Below are 23,973 nucleotides of genomic sequence, written 5' to 3'. Positions count from 1 at the left end.
GTGCATCGATGCCAGATTGCTGGAAAAAGTCTTGCTTGGCTTGTGTGAGCCAGGCCAGCAGCTTCACGCAGCGGCTCTGCCCACTCAGCGGGGAGAGCTGAACCACTTGCGGACAATCCCACGCTGCCCCTGCCCCACACTGGCCAGAGGATGCTGCCCAGGGCCCCCACGATGGGGATGTTTGGGACAGGGCTGCTGTGAAGGAAACCACGCTGGGAAGCCAGGGGTAGCTGCAGGGCAGGTGGGAGGAGAGGGAAAGGGACGCGGTGCCCCTGGGGAGGCATCTCCATCACCCCGGCTGCTCTAAGCCCCGCTCCTGCAGGACTCCCCTGCCACCAGGCTTTGCAAAGGAGAGTGACACCCCGGGTGTCGGACTGCTCCCTCGGGAGTGTCCCCACCTCTGGGCTCCAGCCTGTACCCACGGGAGCGAGGGACCCTCAAGGTGCCCCGTGGTGCCCCAGCACCTGCTCCTCCCCTGTCCCCCCCAGCACTGCCCTCCTCTGTGACCTCTGCCCCTGCCAGGGCTGGAGGGAGCCCAGGCGTCCAGGTGGCTTTAACGCCCCCAGACGCCCTCTGATCGGGCACTCTCGTGAAGCACCAAGCTTGCTGAACGGGTTCCTTGTGCCACGGGCCCTGGGCAAACACCGCTTATCAGAGATGCTGTGGGAACAAACATCCCTCCTCTTGCCGGGGGAGCTCTGTCCCCACAATTAGCTCCGAGTGGCTGCTTGGGGACAAGAGCCTGCTTCATTGTGTCCCTCAGGATGGCCACATCCTGCTCAGGGACAGTGCTGGCCTGGGCCAAGGATGAGGGCATTGAAGGGACACTGCGTGGGGACAAGGGCCTTTGGTGATGTGTGGCCAAGTCCCAGGCAGGGACAGGGCTGGAGCCAGAGCCTTGCTGGGGATGGGGTCACTAGACCCCCCTGTCGGGGCGCAGCTCTGCAGAATGGGCCCCAGGTTGTCTGGGAGGGCACAGTGTCCCCAGGCAGTGGCAGGGTGAGGGCCAGGGCAGGGGATATTCCCCTCTGGTGCCTGCTGTGGGAGGCTGTGGCTGGGTACTGGACCAGTTTGGGGCCTGCAGTGCCAGGCAAATGAGGTGGGTAGGAGCTGGGCACTGCAACCACCCCAGCGCTTGCCCCAAGCTAAGCCCTCGTCTCCTGGTGCCCAGTGTTCACAAGTGCTGCCCCTTGCCAGTGCCTCCCATGACCAAAGATCCCTGTCACCCGGCTGTCCCCATTGCCTGTGCCCCCAGTTGTCCTCCCACCTCCCAGTGTTCCTTAATTGTGGGGTCCCTGGTGCACCAAGAAGCGGGGTCAGTCCCAGCCCCCCATTTACCCAAGGGCTGGTGAGGGCTCAGAGACAATTCTGCTTGGAGTCGCCTGGTCTCAGGCTGGTGTCATCTCTGGAGGGGTCCCAGAGGGAAAGACCTGCCAGGGAGACGAGCGGCACTGGGAGATGGCAGTGCTGGGAGGTGAGGGGCACGGGGACATGGGGGATGTGGGTTTGGTGGGCTGTTGGAGGATGGTTTCGTGTTGGAGCAGTGGGTCGTCACTGGAGGGTGTCCGGCTGACAGGGGCACACTGCCCGGCCGCCCTCACCACTCCCAGATGCCTGGGCCCTTCCATGTGCAGCTGCCCCATGCAGGAAGCTGGACTGATGCCAGGGAAGGTGGCTGGAGCAGTGCCGAAGGCAGAGGTGACTGTGTGATGGGGCTGGGCTTGTTGCCAGGGCTGGTGTCTCTGCCAAGCGTGGCTTTGCCCTGGGGGCTCTTGGGGAGGGGCAAGGAGGAGTCCTGCGAGGGATAAATCTGCCCCTCACCTTCTCCAGCTTCACCCAGCACTCACCACACCGCAGAGGAAGATGAAGGTCGCAGTGCTCGGCGTGGCCCTGCTCTTCACCATCCTGCTGTGCCCCCCCGGCAGATGCTCAGGTGAGTCCCCAGTGCCACGGGGAGGGGCTCAAGGCTGGGGATGGGTCTTGGCTACAGGACACCAGCTCTCCGGCAGAATGAATCTGTAGTGGTGAGTGTGAAACCCCTTGCCTTGGCCTCTCCCTTTCCCAAGCAAGGGGCTCCTCCAGGCTCCCCTGCACCTCCAGCCCCACACAATGCAGCTTTCTCCCTCCCACAATTCCGTCTGTGTCCTCCACTCCCCCCGTAATTAATCTTCTGGTGCCCAGAGCCCAAGTTCCTCAGTGAATGGTTGGATCTGTCCCCTCCCTGGGAGGGTCCACCGCAAACTCCTTGGAGGACCCCCACTGGTTTCTTGTCTTGCTGACCCCACACCTCTCCCTTCTGCCCTCCCCATCCCATCCTTTTGTTCTGCTCGGACATCTCCTCCCCAGGATCTCCTCCGTGTCCTATCCAGGGTCCCCAAATGCCCTCCCTTCCATTGTTCCCAATCCCTTTCTCCCACTCTTTCCCCTCAGTCCTTTGCTGCTCATCCTGTCCACTAAAGCAGTGTCCCCAAATCACCTTTTTTGAATACCCAGAGCAGGGCGAAGCCATGGGGCTGTGGGGACTGGGGACACCTGTGCCCCACCCACAGCCCCACCAAGGTCCAAGCCAGACCACCCCTTTGCTCTCCTTCCTTAGCTGCCCTTCGAAGGAAGCGGAAGTCTTATCCCAACGGTAAGTAGTGGGGTGGACTTGGAGGGCATCCAGTCTTGGGAACAGGAGGGCAATTTGGTCTTGCCATCCCTTGCTGGGACCGGGGACATCCCAGTGACCAGTGAGCTCTCGTGGTCTCTCTGTAGGTGGGGTTATCCTTACCGCGAGTGAAGAAGGATGGGGTAGGTACCACGAGTTCTGCTGGCCCCAGACCCTCCCCTCCATGGCCATGACACTCCAGGGCATCCCAGTGTGCCCCACTACACCCCAGTGCACCCCACTGCAATTCCAGAGAACACTCCTGCACCCCAGTGTTTTCCCAGGGAGGGCCCCTTCCCCAGGGCCCCCATTGCACTCCCATCCATCCCATTACAACCCAGTACACCCCAGGATGCCCCAGTACACAGTCATGGACCCAGGTGGGTCCCTTCCCCAGGCCCCCCACTTGTTTCTCTGCACCACCATACAAGCTCATGTAGCCCATTTCTCCCTGGAGGCACCTTCCCACAGACCCGTAGTTTTCCCCTGCCTCCCAGTACACCACAGCGCACCCAAGCGTGTCCCTAACCCTCCCTTTCTCCACAGCCCGCTGAGGTTATTTTATCGTTAGGTAATTTTCTGCAACTGGTAGGCCGGATTCTATCGTCTCGTTACTAGGTAAGCAGCATGATCACTTCTCCAGCCCCACAAAGGATCCTGGGCTTTGGGGGATCCCTGAGCCCTCTGGGGTGGGCAGACCTTGCATATGGGAGAGGGAAAGGGAGGGCACTGTCCACGATCCATGTCCAGGGTGAGCTGGACACAGCTGCCACCCCCATGCTTTTTCTTGCACCCAGTGGGGCTCTACGGACCCCAGGACCACAGTGAGAGCTGGGTGGGGTTCTGGGAGAGTTAGGGGCATCCCGGGATAATGACACACTGGGCAAGGGCCTCTGGGTGCCACATGGATCTCAGGAGACCCAAGTCCTCTCCTGGGTATATTGAGGGCTCCAATTCCCTTCTCCCTCCCCAGCTCTCTGCAGAGACAGACGGTGGGGACAAGGCCCCTCTCATGTCCCAGCAGACACTGGGGGTCTCATGTTGGGCTCTGTCTTTCAGGACTGGAACTGGTGGTGACAAACCTGTCCCGTCCCCCTCCAGCGGCATGAGGAGATGATCATCCCTGGATGACCCCGCCTGACCCCTGGGAGCCCTGGGCCATTTCCCTCTCACGACCAATAAACCCCTTCAGCAAAGCTACGCTCTGTGTGTGTGTGTGTGCCCGTGCCCATGTCCCCTCTCCTCTGCCAGCACCCAGAGGCCTGGGTCCTCTCTGGCTGCACCACTGCCATGAGCAGAGTGGCTGAGGGAGCCCGGGCACCTGGGGTGTCTCTGTGAAGGAGATCCCCTTCCCACCCACCATGTGCCCCCACATAAGGGCAGATTAGGGCAAACTGGAGTGTCCCCCCATGAGGCTGGGAGAGGCGAGGGGCAGATGGTGCCAGCCCTTGGGGCACCCGGTGTTTTGGAGCCTCAGCAGGAAACTGGTTCTTACTGGGGCTGTAGGGAGCACCATCCCCCACACAGCACAATTTGGTGTTGGGGCAGGAGAGGAGTGCGGACAGGCAGCCCGGAGCCCTGGGCCCTCTGCCCCGCTCTGGGAGGGGTGGTGGTTCCCTGCCCCATGGACTCAGCACTCCTGGCTTCACAGGAGATTTCAGAGCCCCATGCTGGGCCCATGTGCCTTCCTGGACTCCCAGCCCACACCCTTCTCTGGGGCACCCCCCATCACAGGCCAGGAAGGCAGGTCATGGGCACCAGATGCTGGACAGACCTCTGTGTCCTTGCAGGGATCGGCTCTGCAGTGCGCCTCGCCCCCCTCTTGCCTTTATTTCCCTTCGGCATTGTCTCAGAAACCGTCCTATCCCGTGTGCTCAGACGGCATCTCCTGGGGCAAGGACTACCCGACCTTGACGACATTTTCTGAGGCAAGAAGTTAGTTGCCAACTAGGGGTGAGTGACGTCCCTGCCCTGCAGCCCTCCACCCCCTCCTGTGAGACCCGTCCGGGATATGGGGCAACAGCCCGCTGGTAGGTCGGTGCCATGGCGTGGGAACCGGACCTGTCACGCCCTCGGGACTGTGAGTGGTGCAAACTGTGACTGGCAGCTCCGCGCCAGCGTGACTCTGCAAAAACTCTCTATAGAAGAGGCCGTTTTGCCCCACCATGCGCGCGCCCACCCCCGACTGCTGAGAACCAACAGAGGACCCACGGGATGCCGCGGCATCCAGGGTGGTGACTATCCTTTCCCTCTCAACTGATCTCTTTTCCTCTCTTCCTTTTACTCTCTCTCTCTCTTCCTTGTTCACTATATCCTAAGAAGTTGCCTCGTTGTTGGAATTAATAAAGTCAAGGTTAAGTTTATCGATACCGTGCCTCGGTTGTGCTTTGTCCAAACTCAAGGATCACGAATCTACTTTATTTTTGGTCAGGGTTTTGGGGGTGCTTACATAGGCAGTCCAAGTAAGGACTGACTGCCTTTAATTTACTTATAGTGGGTCCCACACGGGACTGACTGCATTGATCAGGCGGGTCCCACATGGGACTGGCTGCATTTAATTTACTCAGAGTTGCTGTCACAGGCCAAGGGCCGGGCAACTGCCGACGAGCTTAATTCCGAACCTGACAGTCCCCCATCACGTGTGGCACAGGTTTGTGGGACTTTGTGTTCATTATCTCTCGGCTGTTGTTTCGTCTCTCCAGGCATGCACTGAATTACCACCGACACTTACATTAGGAATTTGTCCCTCACCCCACTGCATGTGATGATCTTAAGGGTCTTTTCCTGCCTAAATGATTCGTTCATTCTCTGATTCTTTGATTTCATGTCTTCAGTGAGGTCAACTGCAGGGGAATATTTCCCAGGGGCTGGGGGGGACCTGAATGTCCCCATGGCAACGGAATACAAGCAGGTCTGAGAGGCTGCACCATGCTGTGTCTTGTCCCTGTGCTGTGGGGTCAGGGCAGGAGCTGTCAACTAGGAAACCAACAGAAAAAGGGGATGCCAGAAACCTAAATTTATCAGAGCAAAGATGGAGGCAGTGACAAGAAACAAACCTCACTGCTCACAGTAACTGATGGGCCGTTGAGAAACCACAGGCACCGCTTCCAGGAAGATCAGCCCGGACTCTGCAAGATGGTGAAGCAGGGGGACCCTGGACTGGGAGGGATGTGGGAATCGATAGAGCTGTGCAAACCCATGAGGGACGTGCAGGGGAAGGTGGGGCGGGGAGGAGTAAAGATGGGGGATTGACAGAAAAGGGTATAAAAGGGGCCGGTCCCACGTAAAAGGGGCTGGTCAGTGCACTTGTCTGGCTGAGCCCTGTGCCTGATCACCGCAGTCTGTCCTGTCTTCTTCCATCTTCTTATTAAATCTCTTTTTTTAATCTCTGCTCTGTGTGTGTGTGTGTGTGTGTGTGTGTGCGCTGCAAGGACTAAGTGCCAGCTGCCGGTGAGACCTCTGTGTGTGAGAGTGGAAACTGGTGCCAGGTACTGGGGTCAGACCGGGGGTGTGGGCACCCCTGCCCCGTGGTGTCAGCTACTGGAGTATGTATGGTCAGTAGGTATGGCTTAAGTCAGCCTGAGCCTTGTGTCAAAACCACTTCCTTTAAGAAAAAAAGACGGGTCCTCATCATAGGAGACTCTCTCCTGTAGGGAACAGAAGGCCCAATAGGCCAACGTGACCCACTTAGCAAAGTCTGCTGCCTCCCTGGGCCCGGGTTAAAGACGTGACGAGAAGCCTTCTTACCCTACTACAGCCCTTGGATTACTATCCATTATTGATTTTTCATGTAGGCTGCAATAAGAAGTCCAAGAGCAATGGACAGGGGCCTTGGCATGATTGGTTAAGGGATCAGGAGCACAACGAGCTTTCTCCTCTATCCTTCCTGTTGCAGGGAATGATGAGGGAAGAAACAGGAAGATGCAGATGATCAACACCTGGCTCCGAGACTAATGTCACTGGAAGAAATTTGGGTTTTTTTGATCATGGGTCAGTCTACACATCACCAGGCCTGCTGGCACCAGACGAGGTACACCTGCCTCAAAGGCGGGGAAAGAATCTCTGCGGAGGAGTTAGCAGGGTTCATCGAAAGAGCTTTAAACCAGTATTGAAGGGGGAAGAGGATGAAACCAGGCTCGCTAGAGACAAGGCTTGGGGCGGCACACCAGTGTTTGAGGGATGGTGTGCTAGCAAGGTCCTTTGGTCGGCCATCTCAGTGGAGGCAGGGGATGGAAAGCCATGGGGCAGTAGAAATGCAAGAGTTAGTGATGGGTTAGAAACCACAGAAGTGCCTGAGAATGGTCACGTAGGACTTAGGGATTGTCCCCCCAAAAAGGTGGTGGGATCAATAGCCCAGCTGAGGTTCATCTACACCAATGCACGCAGCATGGGCAACCAACAGGAGGAGGTGGAAGCCATTGAGGAGCAGGAAAACTATGGTATAATTGCCATCACAGAAACATGGTGGGATGACTCGCACAACTGGAACGCTGCAACGGATGGCTATAAACTCTTCAGAAGGCATAGGCAACGAAGGAGAGATGGTGGGGTGGCCTTGTATGTTAGGGAGTGTTTTGATTGTCTAGAGCTTGAGGATGGTGATGATATGGTTGAGTGTTTATGGGTGAGAATCAGGGGGAAGGCCAACAAGGCAGATATCATGGTTTGAGTCCGTTATAGACAACCTAAAGAGGATGAAGAACCAGATGAAATATTCTATAAGCATCTGGGAGAAGTCTCACGATCACTAGCCTTTGTTCTTGTAGGGGAGTTCAACTTTCCTGATATCTGCTGGAAATACAACCCAGCAGAGAGGAAACAGTCTAGGCTGTTCCTGGAGTGTGTGTAAGATAACTTCGTGACACAGCAGGTGCGTGAGCCAACTAGGGGAGGCGTCCCGCTGGACCTGGTGTTTGCTAGCAGAGAAGGACTTGTGGGTGATGTGACAATTGGAGGCTGTCTTGGGCACAGGGATCCCAAAATGATGGAGTTTTCAGTTGTCAGAGAAGTAAGGAGAGGTCAGCAGAACTGCTACCTTGGACATCCGGAGGGCAGACTTTGGCCTGTTTAGGAGCCTGGTTGACAGAGTCCCTTGGGAGGCAGTCCAGAAGGGTAAAGGAGTCCTGGAAGGCCGGACACTCTTCAAGAAAGAAATCTTAAAGGTGTAGAAGCAGGCCGTCCCCATGCACCAAAAGATGAGCTGGTGGCAGGGAAGAAGACCAGCCAGCTGAAGAGAGAGCTTTGGCTGGAACTCGGGAGAAAAAGGAGCGTTTATGACCTTTGGAAGAAGGGACAGGCAACTCAGGAAGACCACAAAGATGTTGTGAGGCTGTGCAGGGAAAAAATTAGAAAGGCCAAAGCCCAACGAGAACTTAATCTGGTTACTGCTGTGGAAGACCATAAATGTTTCTATAAATACTTTAGCAGCAAGAGGAAGGACAAGGAGAATGTCCACCCTTTATTGGATGTGGGGGGAAACATAGTGACAAAGGATGAGGAAAAGGCTGAGGTGTTTAATGCCTTCTTTGCCTCAATCTTTAGCAGTAAGATGAGTTGCTCTTGGGGTACCCAGCCCCCTGAGCTGGAGGACAGGGTCTGGGAGGAGAATGAAGCCCCCATAATCCAAGTGGAAACGGTTAGTGACCTGCTACACCACTTAGACACGCACAAGTCTATGGGGCCAGATAAGATCCACCCGAGGGTACTGAGAGAGCTGGCGGAAGTGCTCACCAAGCCACTTTCCATCATTTATCAGCAGTCCTGGCTAACTGGGGAGGTCCCAGTTGACTGGAGGTTAGCCAATGTGATGCTCATCCACAAGAGGGTCGGAAGGAGGATCTGGTGAACTACAGGCCTGTCAGCCTGACCTCGATGCAGGGGAAGGTTATGGAGCAGCTCATCTTGAGGGCCATCACGCGGCACATACACAACAACCAGGCGATCAGGCCCAGTCAGCATGAGTTTATGAAAGGCAGAACCTGCCTGACTAACCTGATCTCCTTCTATGATTAGGTGACCCACTTAGTGGATGAGGGAAAGGCTGTGGATGTTGTGTACCTGGACTTTAGTAAAGCATTTGACACTGTTTTCCATAGCACCCTCCTGGAGAAACTGGCTGCTTGTGGCTTGGAGGGGCGTACGCTTTGCTCAGTAAAACACTGGTTGGATGTCCGGCCCCAAAGAGTTGTGGTGAATGCAGTTAAATCCAGTTGGCATCTGGTCACGAGTGGTGTTTCCCAGGGCTCAGTATTGGGGCCAGTTCTGTTTAATATCTTTATCAATGATCTGGACGAGGGGATCAGGTGCACCCTCAGTAAGTCCACAGATGACACCAAGCTGGGTGGGAGTGTTGATCTGCTGGAGGGTAGGAAGGGTCTGCAGAGGGATCTGGACAGGTTAGATAGATGGGCTGAGGCCACTGTGTGAGGGTCAACAAGGTCAAGTGTCGGGTCCTGCACTTGGGGCACAACAACCCCATGCAGTGCTGCAGGCTTGGGGAAGAGAGAGGCTGGAGCGCTGCCTGGCAGAGAAGGACCTGGGGGTGTTGGTCGATGGTCAGCTGTATATGAGCCAGCAGTGTGCCCAGGTGGCCAAGAAGGCCAACAGCATCCTGGTTTGTATCAGAAATAGTGTGGCCAGCAGGACAAGGGAAGTGCTTTTCCCCCTGTACTCGGCACTGGTGAGGCTGCACCTCGAATCCTGGGGTCAGTTTTGGGCCCCTCAGTACAAGACAGACATGGAGGTGTTGGAGCAAGTCCAGAGAAGGGCAACAAAGCTGGTGAAGGGTCTGGAGCACAAGTGTGATGAGGAGCATCTGAGGGAAGTGGGGAAAAGGAGGCTGAGGGGACACCTTCTCGCTCTCCACAACTGTCTGAAAGGAGAGTGTAGTGGGGTGGGGCTGATCTCTTTTCCCAGGTAACAAGTGATAGGATGAGAGGAAACAGCCTCAAGTTGCACCATGGGAGGCTTAAGTTGGAGATTAAGAAAAAAATTTTCACTGAAAGGTTTGTTAAACATTGGAACAGGCTGCCCAGGGAAGTGGTGGAGTCACCATACCTGGAGGGATTTAAAAGCCATGTAGATGTGGTGCTTAGGGACGTGGATTAGTGGTGGGCTTGGCAGTGCTGGGTTAACCGTTAGACCTTAAAGGTCCTTTCCAACCAAAACTATTCTATGTTTCTAGGATTCTAAGAAGATGATTTAGATAAGGCCTTCTTCAAACACCTGCAAGGAGCATCGTGTTTGAAGACCCTGGTCCTCCTGGGGGACTTAAACTATCCCAATCTCTGCTGAAGGGACAACATAGCGAGGTGCAAAGAACCCCATTGACGACATCTTCGTGACAAAGGTAACTGAGGAGCCAGTGAGGTGAGGTGCCCTCTGGGACTTCCCACTTAAAAACAAGGAAGAGCTGGTCATGAATGTAAAAGTTAGAGATGAGAAGGTAGAGTTGAGGCTCCTGAGAGAAGGGAACAAAGCTGAAAACAGGACTTGAGGAGAGCAGGCTTTGACCTGCTGAGGGACCTACTTGGACGAATTTTATGGGATGGGGCCGTGTAGGGACGAGGGGTGCAGAGAGCTCTTTGATGTTCAAGGATCTCTTCTTCAAGCTCCCGAATGGTCCACCGCAACATGCAAAGGTGTCAAGTCAAAGAAAGGTGGCAGGAGGAAGGCATGGATGAAAAAGGAGCTCTTGACAAAAACCAAGCATGAAGAGGAAGCTCAGAGAAGGTGGAAGCTGGCTGCTTTCTGGCCTCAATGGTTCTTGATTTTGTGCTGGAGAGACCCATCTGAGTGTGTGTGTGTGTGCTTGAGTGTCCATAGGGGAACTGGGGTGGACGAGGGGATCCTGGGGCCAGCTCCCAGATAGACTGAGGACCTAAGACCAGCTCCTGGAAGGAACCATACTGTGTATGTGTCTATATAGTGTTATGAAAATTTCCCTCCCTAACTATTATTCCAATCAGTCTTTATAGTGTGAAAGTGTATTAACTTTATATATATATATATATAGGTCACATTTTATGCTGATTAGTCCTGCCTGAGTAAGCAAAGTAAAGGACACCAGATCATCACAAGGACCACTAGGACAACCCAGCCCTGGAAATAAAGAGTTTGCTTCTGGGTATCTCAGAGCTGTCCATGAAGGATAAAAGATACCCCCGGAACCCAAGATAACACCAGTAACTCGGCCCCTCTAACAGATCTTTGAAACCCTCCCAACGTTGTCTTGTGTCATAGATAAGTAACTACAGCAAGACTGACTCCAGGGACATCAGCATCAACAGATGAGCAACAAGACGGCTAGTGGAGGAAGACGCAACAGAAATGTAGTTGCTTTGTGAAGTGTTACTATGATTATTAATCAGTAGTGTGTGGGTTAATTAGCGATTACTCAAACTGTGTTGTACCTGAACACTTGAAGGGTATAAGAACCCCACGTAAAATCACATTTGCGATGCCTCAGTTTAGCTGGGACACCTCATGCACATGAATGAATATTTACCCTTGTAATTCTATACTTTGCATCTGAGCTTCAGACCTCGATTGGCACGGGCCATTTGCAAATTCTTGTAACAGTTTGGCGACCCAGATGGGACACGGACTACTCTCCTGATCCAAAGTTTCGCTACCACCCGGACCCCAAAGATCTGCACTGCCGGCTTGTGGTTGAGTTCCCCTCGAGATACTCAGGCATGGCGGTAGTGAAATGTGGACCTTGTTGGGCAGTGTTAGAGGTGATTTTTGTATTAACAGGAGGCAAAGTATTGTGAAGAGGTCGCCAGTAGATGAATTGTTGCAACACTGACAGTGTATTGATGAGATGGCCACAGCCTGGTCTTTGGATGATATGAAGCTGAGGTATGTACGCCAGCAACTGGAGGATCAGTTCCCATTACAAAAAAGGACTCTTGGTATATCTGGCATAATTACTGGACTACTGGAAAAGTTTCCCCTCTGAAGTGGAGAATAAATAAAGATCTGGGAATGAACAGGAAAAATAAGCGCTCTTTACATTCTGGAATTGATAAATATCAGAGAGAAGTTTCCCCTTCCGGTCGGAAATTGAGGAAAAATCTCGCAGGACAGAGGCGATTTCTAGCAGAGGGGGGGCATCACAGAAAAAGTGATGAAGGTCATGGAATGCCCAAAAAAGACAAAGTGAACACCGGATAAGTCCTGAGGATAAGTTCCTCAGAAAGAAGTACAAGGGGCTGTGAAGGCTTGAGTCCTCCATTGTGATGAGCACCACCAGGCCATTCCTTATGAGGACCATGAGGCAGATGATCAGGAAGACTGTGAAGCAGAAACCCTGCAGGTCAGTGTGATCAGAAAATCCCAGAAAAAGAAATCCAAGTCCAGCACTGTGATTTTCCACGCAACTCCTTGGGGTCATTTTCTCCACATAAAGTAACCAAACAACAGGCTGTTAGAGTATGGCGGTGGCTCATCCACCATCACATACAGCTCACCTCAAGCATTGAATCAGAATCACAGCATGGTTTTTGCTGGAGAGGACCTTTAAAGATCATCTAGTCAAACACCTCTGCCATGGTTGTAGTGGGTTGACCTTGGCTGGACATCAGGTGCCCACCAAGCCGCTCTATCACTCCCCCCTGCTCAGCTGGACAGGGGAGAGAAAATATAACAACAAGCTCATGGATGGAGATGAGGACAGGGAGATCACTGAGCAATTACCGTCATTGGCAAAACAGACTCGACTTGGGGAAATTAGTTTAATTTATTGCCTGTCAAATCAGAGTAGGATAATAAGAAATAAAACCAAATCTTAAAACACCTTCCCCCCACCCCTCCCTTCTTCCCGGGCTCAACTTCACTCCTGATTTCTCTACCTTCTACCCCTTGAGTGGCACAGGGAACAGGGAATGGGGGTTGTGCTCAGTTCATCACACATTGTCTCTGGTGCTCCTTCCTCCTCACACTCTACCCCTGCTCCAGTGTGAGGTCCCTCCCATGGGAGATAGTCCTCCACGAATGTTTCCAACATTGGTCTTTCCCATGCGGTGCAGTCCTTCAGGAACAGCTTGCTCCAGCCAGCTCACAAGTCCTGCCATCAAACCTGCTCCAGCATGGGCTCTTCTGTCCACGAGACCACAGGTCCTGCCAGGAGCCTGCTCCAGCCCGGGCTTCCCACAGGGTCACAGCCTCCTTCAGGTCCATCCACTTGCTCTGGCATGGGGTCCTCCATAGGCTGCAGGTGGATAGCTGCTCCACCGTGGACCTGCATGGGCTGCAGGGGTACAGCCTGCCTCACCATGGTCTTCACCAACGGTTGCAGGGGAATTTGCTCTGGGGCCTGGAGCACCTGCTCCCTCTCCTTCTTCACTGACCTTGGTTTCTGCAGAGTTGTGTCTCTCACATATTCTCACTCCTTTCTTCCGGCTGCTGCTGCACAGCAGTTCCGCACCCCCCCGCCCCCCTCCTTGCCCTTAAATATGTTATAACAGAGGCGCTGCCACTGTCAATGATTGGCTCAGCCTTGATAAGCGGTGGGTCCGACTTGGAGCTGGCTGGCATTGGCTCTATCGAACACAGGGGAAGCTTCTAGCATCTTCTCACAGAAGCCAACCCTGTAGCCCCCTGGCTACCAAAATGTTTCCATGCAAACCCAATACAATGGCAAGGGACATCTTTCACTACATCAGGTTGCTCAAAGCCTCATCCAACCTGACTTCAAACACTTCAATGATGGGGCACCCACAACTTCTCTGGAAAACCTGTTCCAGTGTCTCACTACCCTCATTGCAAAAAATGTCTTCCTCATGTCCAACCTAAACCTAACCTCTTTCGGTTTAAAACCATTCCCTTTGCCCCATCACTGCAGGCCTTGGTAAAAACTCTCTCCGTACTTCCTATACCCCCCCCCGTTAGATATTGAAAGGCCACGAAAAGGTCTCCCTGGAGCCTTCTCTTCTCCAGCCTTAACAATGCCAACTCTTTCGGCCTTTCTTTACAGGAGAGGTATTCCAGCCCTTGGATCATTTTCGTGGCCATCTTCTGGACCCACTCCCATGGCTCCATGTCTTTCTTTCACTGGGGATCCCAGAGCTGGACACAGTACTCCAGGTGGAGTCTCACGAGAGTGGAGGAACAGAATCACCTCCTTTGACCTGCTGGCCACACTTCTTTTGATGCAGCCCAGGATATGATTGGCTTTCTGGACTGCAAGCACATGACAACCGTAGCTGTTCCCTTGTCCACTGATGCTGTCACTCCATTATAGACAGCCACTAGATTAGTCAAGCACGATTTGCCCTTGGTGAAGCCATGTTAGTTGTCTAATCACCTCCCTGTCTTCCATATGTTTTGACAGATCTTCCCAGAGGATCTTCTCCATGGTCTTACAAGGCACAGAAGTGAGGATGACGGGTTGGGAGTTCCCAGGGTCATCCTTTATATCCTTTTTTTTTTAAATGGGTGTGATATTGCCTTTTTCCATTCACTGAGGACTTTAAATGGCTGCTATGATATTTCAAATATGGTGGAGAGTGGCTTGGCAACTACATCAGCCAGTCCCTGCTTTGAGTTTCTGGGACTTCACAGAGGTGGGAAGAGTGATGGTCAGTGAAAATTAAGGCAAAATAAAACCCCTCTTCCTCAGCCTTCTCCACAGCAGTTGGTGCTGGTTCTGCTGTCTTATTTATGGGAGGGGGGCGGTGGTGGAGAAGGGGAAGGGGAAAGGGGAATACATTTTCTTTAATCTTCCTTTTCTGATTAACATATCCATAGAAACCCTTCTTATTATTCTTCACATCTCTTGCCAAATTCACCTCCAGCTGTGTCTTAGATTTCCTGATCCTATTCCTATACATCCAGGCAGCATCTCTATATACTTCCCAGGATACACGTCCCTGGTTCCACTGCCTGTGCATTTCCTTCTTACACTTTTGTTTGACCAGTAAATCTTTACTGAGCCATGCTGGTCTCCTGCCTCTCTTGCCTGATTTCTTACACACAGGAATCAAGAGCTCTCGTGTGCTAAGAAAGATTTCCTTAAAGAGATACCAGCTCTGTTCAGCTCCCATATCCCCATGGGCAGTGTCCCAGGGCATCCTATCCACTAACTCCTTAAACAACCAAAAGTGTGGTCTCCTAAAAGCCAGGGTCTTGGCCTTACTCTTTGCCTAGCCCATATCCTTTGAGATGGTGAATTACACCAGGGTGTGATCACTGAAGCCCAGGCTGCCATCAGTCTTTGTATCCCTAATTAGTTCATCTGTGCTGGTGAGCAACAGGTCTTGTAACACTTCTGCTTTGGTTGGGATGTCTACCACCTGGCTTAAGAAATTACCCTCGATGCACTCCAAGAGTCTTCTGCACCACTTGCAGCCTGCTGTGACAATTTTCCAGCAGATGTCCGGGGGACTGAAGTCTCCCAGCAGGATCAGAGCCTGCAAGCGTGATGCTTCCTGCAATTGAAGTAAAAATGCTTCATCAGCTATCTCCTCTTGGTCAGGTGGCCTGTGTAAACACCAGCCATGAGGTTTCCTTTCTTGGCTTGGCCCCTAATTTTTACCCATAACCTCCCAACCTGTTCATCACTGTTTTTCAAAGACAGCTCTGTGCACTACTAACAAATTAAGGTCAGGTCGGTTGTCCCGAAGATGTGGCATCTTCTTTCATTTCTGTTGGTGAAAGGGATTTCCCACCAGCCTGTCAGAAGATGTTCCCAGATGCTGCCCTGTCTCTATGAACTGCTCCATCAGAGCTTACAGTTACCTTCATGTATCTTGGATCACCTCTGGACCTCAGATTTCACCAGGTGTTTGTGTCTGAGCAGCTCACTGCTGCCCTCCATCTCCACTAATTAGCAGCAGAGCTGAGACAAGGAGCTCACATGCAGGTGCCTATTTTGTGCACCCCTGAACTGAGGCAGGAGGAATCCCACCTCCTGTGGGGCTGTGGCAGGTATGGAGGAGAGCTGAGTCCCCTTCTAGCCCTAGGAGACCCAGGGTGAGATGCCTGCATTGCCTCAGCTGATTCCCTTCCCTTAGCAGGGGTGAAGGAGCTCTGTCACTGTCCGGGTGTCCTGTCCAATACTGTGACAAGAAGAAGTGATTCTTAGATGTAAATCTTTTCCTGAGAGGAGAAATGGCACTGCTGGGAAGAAATCTCTCTCCCCAGCTGAGGGAGGGAACATCAGTGATTCCTTCAGCCGGTTTCACAGCAGGTTCCCCTGGAGCCCCAGAGCGGGAAGAGCAAGTGCTGCCTTGGGCCGGTCCTGTGCTGCTGAGCCGGGCTGGGCTCCTGGGACAGAGGGAGCTGCTGGCCACTGGGCAGCACTGCAGAGAGACAGCTCTGCCCAGGAGCAGCTCCTCTGCAGAGCGCAGCAGGGCTGAGGGCACTGCCTGCAGGCACCCAGGGGAGAGGAGCGAGGCAGGGAGAGCTTAAATGCAGTGTGGAGTGGGGGAGGGCTGAGAGTTTGTTGAGGAAGAAATCTTCACAGCCCTCTACATGGTAAGTCTCTGGGTAAAGGGAAGTGAAGCTGTGGTTCCTGGAGGGATCTCCTAAAGCTGGTACATCTCACAGCCTATGGGATCTTTCAGGAGAACACTCACAGGTGTCCTACTGTAGAGGAGAAGGAGGACACGCTCCTCAGCAGGAATTCCCTGCTGCACCATCAGAGGGACAGGGCATGGCAGCTGCCTTCTCCCAGGAATGGCTGCAGGGGTGTGAAAATGGGTGTGCAGCCAGGGGTGCCCAGGGCTGTTGTTCAGCCCAGGGGCTGTGTGCTGGGGCACGGACTCTGCTGCCTGCCGGGGTCAGCACTCAGCCTGCCCGGGGAGCTCCCTGTGGGACTGCGGGAGAAGCTGTAGGTTGAAGGAGGCACTCCCAGCAGGGCAGTGCAGGGTCTTTCTGCTGCCTAGAGGCTGCTGCATGGGTCTGGGCTGCTCTCAGCTCCAGATCACCTCCAGGAGATTTCTGAGGTGACTTTTCAAGAGGAAGGTTTGTGTAGGGGTTACCTGCAAGGGAAGGAGACTGTGCCTTGAGTTTTCTACTCTTGGTTTGCTGGGTGATGAATGAGAAATTAAAAACAGTCTTTCAGGTTTTGGTGGGAAACTGAGACTCTGCAGCTGTTCTGATGCTCAGGGAAGCATCATAAACTCCCTCTGCTCCAGCTTGCAGACAGCTCCAGCATCGCCTCTGCAATCTCTCCCTGACCTTGCATACCTTTGCAGAGGATCCTGGTGATGCTCCTTCTTTCCTTCTCCTCCTGCCTGTGCTGCCCTTTTTCTTCCCCTCAACTTTCTGGGGAGTGAGGTTTCAGCTGCAGCTGAGACACTGACCCTGTGGGTCCTGCCATGCAGATCTGCACTCTGTGAGTTCTCTTTCTCCACTGTTTTCTGTTTCTTTTGGGAGAGAATATAATATTGAGTGTGAATATGCTCCAGGTCCAAGAGGCACAAGCACAAAGAAGCCAGGAGAAAGGCTGATGGACAGATCACCTCTCCGTAGTCGGCGCTAAGCCACAGGCAATCCTTTTGCATTTCCCCAGGCACTCTGAAAGCAGTAAAAATGCTGACAATTTTTGCCCCAAAAGAACACTCCCCTGGTCATTTTAGGATTATGAATGGGTAACATCTGACCTAAATTCTGGTCAGGAAACTTATTCCCCACCCTGCTCCACTGTAGGGCAGGACTGCCTGCTCTGCAGCACACAGTAGAGCTCCTGCTCCTCATGGCACACTCAGACAACAAAGGAACTCCAGAAAAGGAGCTGAAGGAAGGTGCTACCAAGGAATAAGACAATTGGAGCATTTCTATGAAAAACACTGAGTTTTATTGCAAGATGTTTGTCCTAACCTGTCAACGACTTCTCTTCCTTGGATAGATACCTGTGCCTAGAGGCAGCAGATGTCCAACGGCAGCTCCGTCACTGGCTTCCTCCTCCTGGTGTTCACCGACACGAGGGAGCTGCAGCTCTTGCACTTCTGGCTCTTCCTGTGTATCTATGTGGCTGCCCTCCTGGGCAACAGCCTCATCATCACTGCCATAGCCTGTGACCACCGCCTCCACACCCCCATGTACTTCTTCCTCCTCAACCTCTCCCTCTTCGACCTGGGCTCCATCTCCATCACTGTCCCCAAAGCCATGGCCAATTCCCTGTGGGACACCAGGGCCATCACTTTGTGGGGATGCACTGCTCAAGTCTTTTGGTTTATCTTTTTAGTTATAGCGGAGTATTGTCTTCTCACCGTCATGGCCTATGACCGCTACGTTGCCATCTGCAAACCCCTGCACTATGGGACCCTTCTGGACAGCAGAGCTTGTGTCCACATGGCAGCAGCTGCCTGGGGCAGTGGGTTTCTCTATTCTCTCCTGCACACTGCCAATACATTTTCACTACCACTCTGCCACGGCAATGCTGTGGACCAGTTCTTCTGTGAAATCCCCCAGATCCTCAAGCTCTCCTGCTCAGACTCCTACCTCAGGGAAGTTGGGCTTCTTTCATTTAGTGCTTTTCCTTTTTTGGGATGTTTTGTTTTCATTGTGCTGTCTTATGTGCAGATCTTCAGGGCCGTGCTGAGGATCCCCTCTGAGCAGAGTCAGCACAAAGCCTTTTCCACGTGCCTCCCTCACCTGGCTGTTGTCTCCCTGTTGGTCAGCACTGGAGTGTTTTCCTACCTGAAGCCCCCCTCCATCTCCTCCCCATCCCTGGACCTGGTGCTGGCAGTTCTGTACTCGGTGGTACCTCCAGCAGTGAACCCCCTCATCTACAGCATGAGGAACCAGGAGCTCAAGGATGCCCTGAGGAAACTGAATAAACATTTTTTCAGCAGCCATAGACTGCGTACCTTCCTCTGCAAATGACTCCCAGTGTATGTTGTGATGGGCCAAGCCTGTCATTCCTTCTCTTTTTTTGTTCCTTCTTTTTTCTTTTTTTCTGTTTGTGATGATATTTTCTGCAAAGAAATGTCATTATTCATCCCCTTCTACTTAAGAATCCACCTGTCTTGTGTGACCCAGTGGCTTTGTATAAATGAGGCAGCAGTGTCTGTGTGTGTTTAAGCAAAATAAATGAACTGCAGCAACTTCTTTGTCTGAGCATAAATGAGTAGGAAATGAAAAGACCTTTCTGGCTGCAGCAGCTTGGGGCGGGCTGCTCTGTCCCTGGGGCAGCAGGAGCTGCCTGAGGACCCCCAGGGCCAGGGCTCTTGTACTGGCGTGGGGAGAGGGGATGCCACAGAGGAGCTGCAGACCTCTCAGAATACCCTGGAGAGGAGGACACAGGGTGCCACTGTCTGCCTTTTCCTTGTGCCACAGATGCCCATCATGTCTAGGGCTGACCCTTCTCTGCCCCCCAGGAGCTGCCGTGCCTTTCAGAGGGGCTGGGGATGTGGGGTGAGTGCCCAGAGCTCTGGAGCACCCTGGGGCAGGCACTGCTGTGGGGTCAGCCAAGACTGGGCTGGGCTGGAGACAGGGCATGGGAGGTGGGAGAGCTTGGAGGGAGCTGGACAGATTGGGAAGGTGGTGCAGGGCCTTTGTTACCCCCTAGTCTTTCTCGCTGGCCATTTCCAGCACTGGCCACTCACCCCAGGTTTATGGGTGAGTCCTCCTGCAAGGCCATCTCCATCCTCGTGCCGGGCTCAGTGCCTGTAACAGGGGAATAGCGAGCCCTGCCCAGGCTCTCTCCTGGCCCAGATCCCAGCAGACCCTGGAGCAGGGCTGTCTGTGAACCCCCACACGGGACATGGCTGAGACTGGGCAGGGGTCAGGTGCTGGAAGAGCTTCCAAGGTATGATGGTCATGGGGAGATGGGGCATAGAAGACTGTCATAGAGATGGTGCCAGGTGACTTTTACCCATTCCTGAATGCACCTTACCACGTACCATGCGTTCACAGCATGGCTGTGGGGCCATGTGAGGGGGAGCAGGGCTGGGACAGTGCAGGGACAGGATATTGGGAGTGACCGTGAAGCAGCTGCTGAGAGGTGACAGCAAGGACAGGTTCCACAGAAGGAATTGATATAAATTGCCTTTGTTGTGGAGGTATGCTTTGGGGAACAGCAAAGCTCACCTGGAGTTGGAGACTGTAAAAAAAGTGAAGAGCAAAAAGAACTTCCATCGCTAGTGAGAGACCAAGGCTGAACATGGAAAATGCCGGACCGCTGCAGAATGGTGAGAGCGATTTCATAAGAGCAGACACAGGTGGGGCTGAGGGACTCAATGCCATCCTTGCCTGAGTCTTTACTGAAAAGGTCTCCAGCCCTTTGCGATCAGGGAAAAGGTTCAAGGAGGAGGAGAGCAAGTATTGGCAAGAACCTCAGTAAATCCAGGAAGGACCAGTGCCAGTTTCTGCCCTTGCAGGGGACTCACCCTGGCAATGGCACAGGCTGGGGGCTGCCTGAGTGGGGGCAGCTCTGTGGGAAAGGTCTTGGTGTACAGGAAGCTGGTTAGGAGGCAGCCGTGTGCCCTGGCCACAAGGGAAGCCAGAAGTGCCCCGGGCTGTATGACCAACAGTTGGGCTTGTCCTGCCTGGAGAAGGGAAGGCTGAGGGGGCCCTCATCACAGCCTGCAAGTACCTACGAAGAAGTTATGGAGAACACAGGACAAAAGAAAATGAGTGTAAGGTGAAAGGGAAAAGGTTCAGAGGAATAAAGTAAAAGACCTTTTCCCCATGAGGTCAGGCAAGGGTGGGAACAGGTCACTCAGAGATATTGTGTAGTCTTTGTTTTGGAAGCTTTTAATGACCCAACCGGATCAAACCTTGAGCAACCCCAGGTCAAGATTGATCTGACCCTATTTCTGACAGGTTGGACTACCAACCTCCAGAGCTCCCTTCCAAACTGCACTAGAGAATCACAGAATTATAGAATGGTTTGAGTTGGAAGGGACCTTTAAAGGTCATCTAGTCCAACCCACCTGCAATGAGCAGGGAAATCTTCCAATAGATTAAGTTGCTCAGAGCCCTGTCCAACCCGACTTTGAATGTTTCCAGGGATGAGGAATCTACCACCTCTCTGTGCAACCTATTACAGTGTTTCACCAGCCTCATTGTAAAAAATTTCTTCCTTATATCTAGTCTGAATCTACTCTCTTTCAATTTAAAACCATTACCCCTTGTCTTATCACTACAGGCCCTATTAAAAAGTCTGTCTCCATCTGTATTGGCTTTGCATGGCAAGGTTTTGGTAGCAGGGGGGCTACAGGGTTGGCTTCTGTGAGAAGATGCCAGGAGTCTTTCCCATGTCCGATAGCGCCAATGCCAGCTGGCTCCAAGACAGACCTGCTGCTGGCCAAAGCTGAGCCTATCAGTGACAATGGTTGCACCTCTGTGATAACATATTTAAGAAGGGGAAAAAAAAACCTGCTGCACAACAGCATCTGGAAGTGAGGAGTGAGAGTATGTGAGAGAAACAACTCTGGAGAATCCAATGTCAGTGAATCAGGACAGGGAGGAGGTGCTCCAGGCCCCAGAGCAGATTCCCCTGCAGCATGTGGTGAGGACCATGGTGAGGCAGGCTGTCCCCCTGCAGCCCATGGAGGTCCACGGTGGAGCAGCTATCCACCTGCAGCCCATGGAGGACCCCAAGGCAGAGCAGGTGGATGCACTCAAAGTAGGTTGTGACCCAATGGGAAGCCTGTACTGGAGCAGGCTCCTGGGAGGACCTGTGGTCCCATGCAGAGAGGAGCCCACGCTGGAGCAGGTTTGCTGGCAGAACTTGTGATCCCATGGGCATCCCACACTGGAGAAGTCCATTCCTGAAGGACAGCAGCCTGTGGAAGGACCCATGCTGGAGCAGTTTGTGAAGAACTGCAGCCTGTGGGAAGGACTCCCTTTGGAGAAGTTTGTGGAGGACTGTCTCGCATGGAAGGGACCCACACTGGAGCAGGGGAAGAGTATGAGGGGGACGGAACACCAATGTGTGATGAACTGAGCACAACCCCCATTCCCCGTCCCCCTGTGCTGCTCAGCGGGAGAAGGTAGAGGAATTGGGAGTGAAGCTGAGCCCAGGAAGAAGGGATGAATGGAGGGAAGGTGTTTTAAGATTTTATTTTATTTTTCGTTACCTACTCTGATTTGATTGGTAATAAATTAAATTAATTTCCCTGAGTCTGTTTTGCCCATGATGGTGACTGCAGAGTGATCTCCCTGTCCTTATCTCCACCCATGAGCTTGTTGCTATATTTTCTCTCCCCTGTCCAGCTGAGGAGGGAGAGTGATAAAGTGGCTTGGTGGGCACCTGGCGTTCAGCCAAGGTCAACCTACCACACTAACTTTCTTATAGTACCTTTAAGTACTGAAAAGGTGCAATAAGGTCTCCCTGGGCCCTTCACTTCTACAGGTTGAAAAACCCCAATTCTATCGGCCTTTCCTCATAGGAAAGGTGTTCCTCCCCTCTGATCATTTTTGTGGCCCTCCTCTGGACCTGCTCCAACAGGTCCATGTCTTTCCTGTACTGAAGACTCCAGAGCTGAATGCAGTACTGCAGGGTGGGGGTGTCACCACAGTGGAGTAGAGGGGCAGAATCACCTCCCTTGACCTGCTGGCCACACTTGATGCAGCCCAGGATGTGGATGGTTTTCTGGGCTGCAAGCACACATGGCCGGCTCATGTCCAGCTTTTCATCCACCAGTACCCCCAAGTCCTTCTTGGCAGGGCTGCTTCAAATCCCTTTATCCCCCAGCCTGTCTTGATACTGGGGGTTGCCCTGACCCAGGTGCAGGACCTTGCACTAGGCCTTGTTGAACCTCATGAGGTTCACATGGGCCCACTTCTCGAGCTTGTCCAGGTCGCTCTGAATGTCCTCCCATCCCTCAGGCGTGTTAACCGCACCACTCAGCTTGGTGTTGTCTGCAAACTTGCTGAGGGCGCACTCGATCCCACTGATGAGATGGGCATGAAGATACTAAACGGTTCTGGTCCCAGTACAGACCCCTGAGGGACGCCGCTCATGACTGATCTCCATCCAGATATTGAGCTGTTGACTGCTGCTCTCTGGATGCGACCACACAGCCAATTCCTTACCCATCGAATTATCTTATGATGTTACCCATTATCTTATAATCTCATGATTTCAGGCTCCATTTCTGATCAGAACAGAGTAGATATTAATGAGGCATGGATACTCCTGTGCTGTGCATGATCATCTAAAACAACATCTGAACCAGTGAAGACAGGTTAACATCTTAGTTTAACTTTCTGTGTTCAAAGATTGAGGGGTGTTATTCACAGTCCCAGGCAGGAAAGGTTTTGGCAGTGGACAAGGGGCTCTGTGAAAGACACAAAATTATCTTTTTTAAATGCTATTGCTTTACATATGCTAATTATTACACCCCTCCAAAAAAAAAAACCTGAAGAAAAAAGTCTATTAAGTAAAGAAAATGTGTCAACACACTTTTCAGCTTTTACCACTCTTCACAGTTCTGTTTTCTTTTCTTTTAATATACTGGTCTTTGGCAGGGTTTGGTGTCCTTTTTCTTTTTTCGAAAAGGAAAGTGTTTTCCAGAACTGGGGTTGGCTTTAGGGCACAAATGTCTACAATCACAGGGACACAGATACTTGGTGCCAGTGTAGATGCCCTGGGACCCCTTGCCCAGCCTCCACCTGCAGCTCCCAGGAGCTCTGGTCTCCCACAGGTCCTCTGTGATAGCTGCCAGTCCCAGGCAAACACCTCAGGTACCCCGGGGCCCCTAAAAGTGGCCGTGGATATTTATGGTCAGACAACTGAGGTCTGCCTGGGAAATGGACAACTGCTTTCAACATTTAAAGAAATGTGAGCACAGTTTTATCAGCTGAAGCATTCGAGTACTTTTAATGAAATGGCGGTGTTTTCCCACTGTGCCAGAATGGGAATTTCCAGGATTAATCTCCCATTAATCACAGGAGAAGAAATATTGATCTTTGCCTGTACTTGCATTACCACTACTCTATTTCACTGTATGTTGAATCTCCCCCACCTTTCAGGTGTTGCACCTCTCCTGGTTAAATGACCATGTCTAAGGGCATCTTTTCAGCAAAGGAACTGCACATTTGCCCTCTCCAGATTTCCCCTTCCCCTTGCTTTTTGGTCATTCAGCTTCCTCCCAACTATTTGGTGGCTGCTTTGAGCTTCAGGGAGTAAGAAACTTGCCCGTTCTTTCAGAGGTCTAATTAACTCTTTAGTCAACTCCTTAACTGTATTATGGTCAGACATCTGTGCTTTCTTATCTCTCTGTCTAAAACATTTCTTGTATGACTACCCCTCGTGGAAGGTGGACCTCACTAGATGCAGCTTGGACGTGGCATACAGTGCAGGAGAGTGTTTTACTCCTTATTGAACTCTAGTGTGGGTAATGTTTGTTTGCTGGCAATGGAGA

At 52.6% G+C, this 23,973-nt stretch overlaps 1 protein-coding gene across 1 annotated transcript; it reads left to right on the top strand.

The window, feature by feature from the left end:
• Positions 1-17,527: 17,527 nt before the first annotated feature.
• LOC137677428 (olfactory receptor 14J1-like) lies at positions 17,528-18,484 on the top strand. Its single transcript, XM_068424732.1, has one exon. The coding sequence runs from the start codon at positions 17,528-17,530 to the stop codon at positions 18,482-18,484; it is 957 nt and encodes a 318-aa protein (XP_068280833.1).
• Positions 18,485-23,973: the final 5,489 nt, after the last annotated feature.

The sequence above is a fragment of the Nyctibius grandis genome, unplaced genomic scaffold (genome assembly GCF_013368605.1).
Source record: "Nyctibius grandis isolate bNycGra1 unplaced genomic scaffold, bNycGra1.pri scaffold_59_arrow_ctg1, whole genome shotgun sequence".
Taxonomy (NCBI): Eukaryota; Metazoa; Chordata; class Aves; order Nyctibiiformes; family Nyctibiidae; genus Nyctibius; species Nyctibius grandis.
The sequence above is the reverse complement of the archived record's forward strand: the minus strand, read 5'-3'. Positions and strand labels throughout refer to the sequence as shown.